The sequence below is a fragment of the Talpa occidentalis genome, unplaced genomic scaffold (genome assembly GCF_014898055.3).
Source record: "Talpa occidentalis isolate TD23 unplaced genomic scaffold, MPIMG_talOcc4v2.1 talOcc4.16, whole genome shotgun sequence".
Lineage (NCBI taxonomy): Eukaryota > Metazoa > Chordata > Mammalia > Eulipotyphla > Talpidae > Talpa > Talpa occidentalis.
In genome coordinates this window covers 7576363-7585660 of record NW_023601653.1, presented here as the reverse complement: position 1 = coordinate 7585660, position 9298 = coordinate 7576363, and the positions used below count along the sequence as shown (strand labels likewise).

The 9298-nt window shown below is 57.7% G+C and overlaps 1 protein-coding gene across 1 annotated transcript; it reads right to left on the bottom strand.

The window, feature by feature from the left end:
* Positions 1-841: 841 nt before the first annotated feature.
* LOC119248195 (apolipoprotein L6-like) lies at positions 842-5374 on the bottom strand. The gene is made up of 3 exons (XM_037515172.1): positions 5286-5374; positions 2298-2414; positions 842-1778 (listed from the first exon to the last, which is right to left on the bottom strand). The coding sequence occupies exons 1-3, from the start codon at positions 5372-5374 to the stop codon at positions 842-844; spliced, it is 1143 nt and encodes a 380-aa protein (XP_037371069.1).
* Between the last annotated feature and the right edge of the window lie 3924 nt (positions 5375-9298).

Sequence of the window (9298 nt, the reverse complement as noted above, 5' to 3'; positions counted from 1 at the left end):
CACGGGACTTGATCCAGGCCAGTCAGTGCGGGTCTCGACCGTCCTTCCTTTCTTTCAGCTTGGGGGCCCCGCCGCCAGGGGGCGCGCTCCCCCCTCTCCCCAGAGCCCCGGGCTGAGCCCACCTTGGTGCTCTCCAGCCGCCTGCACGCCTGCTTCCCGCTGCTTGGCCGGGGCCGGAGGCAGAGCCCCCATGGCTTCCTCCGCAGAGCTCATCGGACTTTTGGGGGGCAAGAGTTTCTGTAAAGAAACAAAAGCACCCAAGGCAGGGAAGTGGCAGAGGGGCCTCGGGGCAGCATGCCGGGAGATCCAGGCCCAGACTGCAGCCGGCTCCCTGCCCCTGCCATCCCGCAGCCACCCGCCTGCAGCCCGGGCAGTGACAGAGCCCCGTGTCCTAGTGCAGGCCTCACAACAGACACCACGGGCTGCTGTCTCAACCCCCAGGGCGCGTTTTCTCAAAGTTCCGGAGGCTGACCCGAGGGAAGTGCGGCAGACCCGCTTTCTGGGGAGGACTCTGGCTGGCAGAAGGCGTCCTCACGGCGCCCCGGTGCAGAGAGAAGCCGTTTGGGGGACTAGGGCCCCACCCCTGGGACCACTTCCAACTCCAAATACCTCCCAAAGGCCCCATCTCCAAATGGTCACACGGGGCTCGCAGCTTCGGCCTGTGAAGGTTGGGGGTGTGTTTCCCTCCTCCTCCTCCCTGTGGCTCAGGGTCCTCCTCCGCATGACGGGAAGAGCCTCTGCCCAGCCCACAGGCCCCAGAGCACTCAGGGAGAAACAGGCACGAGCGGGCCTGCCCGCGGCCACCGGCCACCCCAGATCCTCAGAGACACGCATGCAAACTTCACACACGGAGGGGCCCCCTGAACCCCTTTTCTCCCGTAAACCTTGGTTTCCCTGGGCCCAGCGACAGCTCGCCCTCCCTCCAGCCCCGCCGCGGGAGCCGGCGCCCCTGCCGCAGGCTGTCACGGAGCCGGGCGAGCTCCCTGAGCTGCCCCTCCAGCTCCCCGGCCTGCGCCCTCAGCTCCTCCGCCAGCTCCGTCCTTGCTCCCGCCTTCAGATGCTGCCAGTCCTTCAGGAGGGCGGTCAGGTCCAGGCTGAGGGAGAAGCCGGTCATCACGCTGCCCAGCAAGCGGGCGTTTCTCGTCATCACCAGCGGCGTGCCCTGGAAGGCCCTGTGCACCTGCCTGCTCTTGCGGGCCGAGAGGCGCCCGGCGGCCTGGAGACTCTGCGCGGCTGCGACCAGGTGCGGCTGGGCTCTGGCTGCCTGCAAGGCGCGGACGTCCTTCTTGATGTCCCGGAAGGCGCCGCCGTAATTACACACAAGCTTGTTGGCAGCCATGAGGTAGGAGACCTCCCTCTCCCCGGCCTCCCTGGCCCCCGGGCCACGGCTGGGCAGCAGGCTGCTGGCCTGGGCGCGGGCTCCTTGACGCTGGACGTGCTCCCAAACGCCGGTCAGGATGCTGGTGACCCCGGCTGCTGTTTCCAACCCCTTGCTGGCAGCGGAGAGCATCAGGCTGGCCCCCGCGGTGGCAGGGGCGAGGACCAGCCCCAGGATGCTCATGGCGCCCGAGACCACGGCGATGGAGCCGGCCACCACGCTGGTCCTGGTGAGGGTCCGGTGCGTGGTGTCCAGCTGGTCCGCAAGGGCGAGGAGCTTCCTGATGCCATCTTCCAGCTGCTCCCTCAAGAAGGGGTACTCTTCCAGAAAGGCTCTCTCTTCAGCCGACAGATCTCCTTCTTCTTCCTCCACCTCTTCACCCAGAGCGCCCTCCCAGCCCCTGCGGAGGAGGGAGATAGAGATTTCTCTTCCATCTCTAGATGGGAGGCCACCTTCTTAGGCCTGTGTGATTCCCGGGGTTCCTGCCCCTCCCGACTCTGAATCCTGCCCCCCCACCCCGTGTGGAGAGGGTGGGGCCCTGGGGCACCTGGCTCCAGGAAGGGAGGAAGCAGCACAGTGCTGGCAGGCCGGAGAAACGCAGCCCAGGAGACCAGAGGTCGTCGGCCACCCCGAGGGCGGAGGAGACGCCAGGGCCCTTGCAGAGGCCAGGAAGGCCCCGGGCGATGGAGGGCGGGTCTGGGAGAGTCTCAGGAAGAGGGGCCAGGCTTGGCGGGAGGCTGGGCGCCCTGTAAATGTGGTGGCCAGGCTTCAGCTCCGCCCTGCCCTTCGGCTTCTGTCTGGATTGACGGGGCCCAGATAAACGGTCACTAACACGAACATTCTCCTAGGCTCGCGGCCAGCTGGACTTGACCCCTCACGCATATGGCCCGGTCCTGCGTGGGAGAAGTCAGGGGCTTACCCCGACACCTCGCAGGAGGGCAGTAACAGGGGCAGCAGTATGCCCAAGGGAGGGCCACCTTCCTCTGCCACCAGCACGATTCCTCCAGGGTGAGCTGAAGAGGCCAGTGGGGGTTCCCTGGCCCAGGGGAGACCAGGGCCAGGAGGCGCCCTGAGAGGGCCCGAGCTACTTCCCATGGGTGTCCGTGGAGAGAGGGGAGCCCAGAGGAGGAGGCAGTGGCCCAGGGGATTGTGGAAACCCAGGGGGGCCTCGAATGGGGACCAGAGCCCCAAGACCTTCCAGTACCTTCTACCACAGCACCCTCATCGGCCAGCTGACACCGGAAATCCCTCCCCGGATAAGTGTACATTTAACTTTAGATCCTTCTCTCTCTCTACACGCACACGCACACGCACACCCACGCACACACACATGCACGCACGATGGTAAAGGTTAAAACCCGATACCCGACCATGGACCTTCTGGTGTTAATGAACTAATAAATTTAGGTTCCATTATCAGCTGATCTGCAGCTGTAGGTCAGTTTCCAGAGCAGAAGTTTGGCAGGGGCTCTGGGGAGCTCAGAGGTGACGACTAGGAGGGTGACCCCAGGGAACCCCACAATCTAGCCCACCCCAATCTCTATGTTTTCTCAGGTTTTATGAGGACAAAGAACCAGCAGGGTTCTTTGAAAGAGCTGCAGGGACTGAGGGGGCTAATGTCTGTCTTTAACACGGTGGCGGCCAGGGGAAGCCTGACGTCCTGCGCGTCTGAGGTGGGCCGGGCACCTGACTGCAGCGCGCCCTGTGCCAGGCAGCGGTGGAGGGACACGGCCCAGACTCAACCGGCTCCAGGGGGCGCTGCTCAGGTCACTCAGCTGCCAAATACTCGCCCGCTGCCCGCATGGTGCTGGAGGCTGGTGATGCCCCAGCAGCGCTGAACGACAGCTGGGCTGAAGCCCCCTCATGCGCCAGCACCAGCAGCTCCCACGGGGGTGGGTGAGCCAACAAGACCGAGTTGCCCCTCACGGCCCTCCCAGGGCAGAGGCTCGAGAGCTGGGCAATTTCTGCCCTTCGGCGCCGCCATCCGCCTGCCTGCACCTGGCCTGCTCGCCAAGATATTTAGTTTAACTCATGGACAATTTTTCTTTGTCTAGGAGAACAGGGGAGCCATGCCCGCTGCTGACAAATGGCATCGGAGCACCGCTGTTCCCCGTCGTGAGGTGGTCAGAGCAGGCTGGCAGGAGGGGGTGGCCCCGGGGGTTACCTTTGCCCGCCAACGCCAGCCTCGCGTCCTGCCCCCGCCTGGTGGTCCAGCAGCCTCTGTGGCTCCAAGTCCCAGCTCGCTCTGTCCCGGCAGGAGTTGGACGCGTCCCTTCCGGCCAGGCGAGTCTCTGGTTGGGAATGAGATGCCCCAGGTGCAGAAGGCTGCTGCCCTGAGCCTTCTGCACTGAGTGTGGGGGGAGTTGAGATGCTGACATTATTATTTTTTTTTTTTTTGTGGGACCCTCGCCGGCAGCTGGGGAACCAGCCGGCGCTGCAGAGGCTGCGGGCAGCCTCGCAGCCCAGCGCTCCACCGCTGCGCCACCGGGGAGGCCCCTGCTGATGTAATTTTAATTTAAAGTAAGGAGACCCTTAGAACCACTGGTCTTTGCCGGCTGTGGTCCTCACAGGCTGTCTCGCAGCAGCGCTTACCGACCACGGGGGTAAATCAAGTCCGCGGCTCAGTCATTGTTGAAACCCAGGGGGCGTCTCGCTGTCCCCAGATCGAGATGGAGAGAGAGGCTTTCCTTAAGCCCCCCACCCCCCCAGCGGACACGGCTCTCTCGCCCCTTCTCGTCGGCGGGTTTTCTGCTCTTGCGCTCCCGTGGCGGGGTCACTTGTGTGGCGTCTCCAGTCACTGTGGCTCCAGGACGCAGCCATGAAATTCATCAGCGGGTGCGGGGACCGGCAGTTTTTAGTTTTGTAAATACGCTGTAACTAGCTTATCTCTCCTTCCACCAGTTGCTATATTGCCTCGTTTCTAGGCCTCGGCTATTCCAAACTGACACCGTGATCCTCCTCACAGGACGAGGCAACAATTTCTAAGGCCCTTGGTACAAATGCCATTCCTAGCTGACCGAGTGACGGATGGGTTGCCCGAAGGTGCCGTCCATTTGTGGAACCGTGTGTCCTGGGATCTCTCAGCGCCCCTCGGGGGTGACTGGGGAGCTTAAGGGAACCCTCTGCTCTATATCTCCAGTGGCTTGGACTTGGATGTCAAAGATGACGGAGCTGCGGACCTGCTTTTACCTCCCGGTGACAGCATCTGTAAAAACCAGGTTGGCCCTGAGGCCCCTGTGCACCAGCTCCTCTGACCGGCGTGGGAAGCTGGTCCCCTGGGCTGGAAACGCTAGCTTTGGGGGCGAAGCAGCAGGGGGCCCAGTTAGGAAGGGGCTGCCTAGTCAGAGCAGGAGGTCAGGGCAGACGGGGCTGCAGGACCCCGCGGGTTTTATCCGCGGACGGGGGATGTCGGGGTAGAGTCAGCGGAGACTGCAGCATGAGGGAGGCTTGGGCGGGAGAGACCGTCCCAGTGAAGACGCCATTTCCTGAGCTGGGAAGGGCCGAAGGTTCCCGGGCGGGGGTAGGGTTTGTTTGGGCGGGTTAAGCTCCAAAAGCCCCTTAGACAGCAGGTGAGGCTGAGCAGGCAGTGGGGGGCGAGACGTGCTCTGCCTGGGAGGTGAAGTTCGGGAGCCATCGGTGCAGGGAGCAGCTAACGCCTGGGGAGAGGGTGACCGCAGAGACCAAGATGCAGCCCCCGAGCCTCCGAGCGGAAAGCCAGGGCGACCAGGAAAAGCAGCGGCGGGTGGAGAAGGAGCCTCGGGCAGCGCAAGGACTTAATGGGACGACACCGGGAACCCAGAGGTGTCCGAGGTGGTTGCCAAGCCTCAGCGTACCCGGCGCTTGCAGATGTTCTGGGTCATTCACTTTCCTTCTTTCTCTTACAAAGCATCCCTGGGCGATGCCTCACCTGCCCGTGAGCACAGCCGGGGTGAAGGAGCGCTCACCTTGGCCGCTTTCAGGTGTCTCTGGGATGGCGATGTCGCTGCTCGTTTCCATATTCACAGCGGCAGGGTGTCTGGCGGGGAGAGAGACTGTTTTACTCTCTAGAGGGAAAGCTGGCCTGGGAATCAGTTGAGCGACACTGTGGTCAAGTGGATTCCAAGCCCTCCCCTGTCGCTGACCGCTTCCGTGATTTCAAGAAAATCCGCTCACTGCGCTGCCTCCCCGTTCTGATCTGTGAAGGAACTAGCAACATGGCCCCCCGTCACCTAGTGTTAGGGTACAGTCATTTCTGCACTTTCTCATAATCACAAACGGATAAACACCCTCTATCACAAGGAGACTCTTAGGTTGGGTCCAAAGGCAAAACTCAACTCTACACACTTCTTGCAAGAGATTTATCTGACAGGGCCTCCCCGGTGGCGCAGCGGTTGAGGGCTGGGTTGCGATGCTGCCCGCAGCCTCTGCGGCGCCGGTTCGCTCCCCGGCTGCTCCCCGGCCACCGGGGAGGGTCCCACATGGCGCGCAGACCTCTCCTGCCGCCCGCTGCTCCCCTCAGCAGTGTGCTTGGGTCCTTCTGCCTGTTCTGCTCCCCGCTCTGGCTCTGGTGAATTCTCTCACCCTCCCGCGCTTCTGACTGTACCCAGTGCATGTATAAACAAACAAACAAACAAACAAATAAAAACATGCCTCTGAAAAAAAAAAAAAAAGAGATTTATCTGACACACGGGTCTTGGGAACTGAGGTGAAACCGAAAGGCTGGACGGGGAGGTGCAAGGCGGGGAGGTGGCTGTGCTTGTGTGAGGGCGGCACGGGGCCTGGTGGAGCAGCTGGTCTGTCTCTGAACGGCAGGGAGGATCCCACTCATCAGCTTGTGGAGAAACGCACATAGAACTACATGCACGTGCACAAGTATGAGTAAAACTGGTGAGCTGTGACTAACGTTGGTGGTTTGTATCAACCTCCATTCCTGGTTGTGATCTTGTCCTATATGGTTCTGCAAAGTGTAACTGGTGGGGAGCCTGGGTAGAGGCAGTACAGGGGAATCTCTGAATTATTTCCTACAACTGCAAAATAAAAACTTTAAAAAAAAAACCATAGCCCACACCTGTTAGAAAGGCTAAATCCAGAAAACTGACAACACCAAGTGCTAACGAGGACATGGAGCAACAGCCCCTCTCATTCATCGCTCTGGGAACACAGCGTGGTACGGCCACTTTGGGAGGCAGTTTGGTGGTTTCTTACAAAACCAGACATACTCAAACCCTCTGATCTGGCAACCTGCTCGTTGGAATCGACACCAAGGAGTTGAAAACTATGTCCATACAAAACCTGCTCGGGGCTGCTTGAAACAGCCGGATTTGTAGGGGTCCAAACTTGGGAGGAACCGAGGTGTCCTTCAGTGGGTGATGGGGGGCAGTGGTGCATCCAGACAATGGGATGTTCCTCAGCACTAAAAGGGAATGAATTATTGACCCATGCAAAGACCTGGAGGAAACACGAATGTGTGATACTGAGTGACATGTCAGGCTGAAAAGTCTATATTCTGCGTTTTTTCCAATCATGTAGCATTCTGGAAAAGGCAAAACTTTGGAGAGAGTGAAAGCTCAATGGTAGCCAGCAGCTAGGGGGAAGGAGGGATGAAGAGGCAGAGCACAGAGGAATGTTAGGACAATGAAAAATACTCTGTAGGATGCTGTAGCGACGAGTAGGGTGTTATACCTGCGCAAACCCATGAAATGCACAACACCCAAAGTGAGCCAGGATGTCAGCTGTGGTCTTTGGTGGAGGGGATGACAGGTCAGTATAGGTTCACCGATGGTAACACATGGGCCACTTGGGGGTGCAGGGAGTGGGGGAGGCTCTCTATGCGGGGGCAGGGTGTATTAGGGAAATCTCTAAACCTTACCCTCAATTTTCCTATGCATCTAAAACTGTGCTAAAAAATGGAATCTGTCAAGGGCCTCCCGGGTGGCGCAAGGGGTTAAGCACCACACTATGAAGCAACCCGCAGCCTCTGCAGCATGAGTTTGATCCCCGGCCGGCCAGGGAGAAACCCACATGGTGCAGCAGACCCTCTCCTGTCTCGCCCGCTGCTCCCCTCAGCAGTGTATTTCAGTCCATCTGCCTGTTCTGCTCCCCACTCTGTCTCTGGTGAATCCTCTCAATCCCCCTTATCTCTGACCTGTACCCCAGCTCTTGTATGCATAAATAAATCCTTAAAAAATGGACTCTATCAAAACATACCAAAAGGAAAATATCAAATACCAGAAAGAAGCACAGTGGCATTATTATATTAAAAAGTAGTCTAAAAACCACCCAGATTTCACATTTCATTTTACAAGCAAAGAAAAAAAATTAGACTCATATCCTTCAGAGTTTTGTGTGAATTTTATCGCTGAACATGTAATAGTCGCTGCACATATTACTAAATAGTTTCAAACAGGATATTTAAAGACTAAGTTTTCATTGCATGGATGCCTCACTGCATTTAATAACTCCCCTGCTGTTGAATCTTTTGGTTCATTTCAGGGTTTTTGTTGTTGTTCTTCTTCTTATAAATTTTTTTTTTTTTATAATATATTTTTCTGGGTTAACCCCGTCCCCAACAGGAGGGAGGAGAGCAAAGCCATCCGCATAGACAAAGTCGGAGCAAGTCCGAAGCCGCTGTCTGAAGGAAAGTCAGTCTCTGCGCCCCCGATAGTGACCACGGAGCTGATTAAGACGGTGGGTACCCAGCTTTGCCCCTCCAGTACGTTCTTTAGAAACCAGAGAAGGGATTAAGCGCCAGCATTTGCTTCCTCTGCCCACCGACAGCATCAGAGCTTTACATTTTTAATAACTCGCTGGCCTGACCTATGTAAAGTGAATTCAAACTTGTATTTGTTGGGAAAACAGTTCTCAGAGCAAAATCCATCTCACTATTGATTCTTCAATAAACTCATTTCATTTTGCTGGCCCCAATTTATTAAGTTGACACCTATTTAAATATTGGTCCCTACCTGTGTTATTTCTTTGGGGGAGAGTTTGAAGTGGAATTAATTCACCAAAGATAGACGTGTTTTCTGCTCTCTGGTTTTGGGGGTTTGACACCAGGGTACTCATGGTTTGTGACAGGAGGCGCCTTTTTATACTTATTTGTGCCTCCTTGCATCTGCCTTGTACACCTATAATCCTCTCCATGAACCTGGGAAGAAGATGCTGAATGACTCCCTTTTACGGATGGGGTAACTGAGGCACAGGGTGGTCATGTCCCGCAGGTGGTGAATAGGGGAGCCCGGTGTGATTGCATCTGGTCCTGCCCTTGAGTCTAGAGCAGTAGCTCTTAATGGGGGGCTTGCTTCCAGGGGGCACTGGACATTTGGGGTTGTCACAATGGGTGGGGGTGAGTGGGGTTGAGCGAGTGCTACTACTGGCCTTGGTGGTGGTGCTGCTCCCCTACAAAGCCCCCCGCAAATGCACAGCCCCACACGGAAACATCAGTGGTGCTAGGGTTGAGAAGCCCTGGCCACAGCCCCGCTCTTCACAGCACCTTCTGCTGCCCCCCCACCCCCGTTTCAGGTTAGTCCTGGAGGATGAGGTCAAAGGTGATATCGAGGAGCTCTTTGGTCCCATGGGGTGCCGACCCCTCCCGACCTACCCCATCTCTGCAGAGATGGGCTGGTGAGGAACAGGACTGATGGGAGAGGATTAGGGAGCGTCTATTTATGACAGTTTCTTTGCTGCTTAGGGGAGCCCTTATAGTCTCCAAATGTCCCTCCCTGTGAAAACCGACTCCCTCAAACAAACATCAAAGTCAGAAGAATCAGCTTACTCTGGAAATGCAGTTCTGAGCTCTCTCTTCCCTTGCTCACCCCAGCGACCCCCAGTCCACCACGTTCCAGAAACCCTGCGGCTGGGGGTGCAATTTCCAGGCCGCTCGCCCAGCACTTTCTTTTCTAATAAGATGACACCCCTAAATCACTCCTGGATGGACCTTCT

What these genes read in the sequence shown, in the direction of transcription:
- LOC119248195 (XM_037515172.1), bottom strand. Translation starts at nt 5,374, where the DNA reads ATGGAAACGAGCAGCGACATCGCCATCCCAGAGACACCTGAAAGCGGC. An exon ending in CCGGCTGTGCTCACGGGCAG is followed by an intron (nt 2,415 to 5,285) that starts GTGAGGCATCGC and finishes CCCCTGGGCCAG; the next exon opens with GGAACCCCCACTGGCCTCTT. An exon ending in CCCTCCTGCGAGGTGTCGGG is followed by an intron (nt 1,779 to 2,297) that starts GTAAGCCCCTGA and finishes CCTCCTCCGCAG; the next exon opens with GGGCTGGGAGGGCGCTCTGG.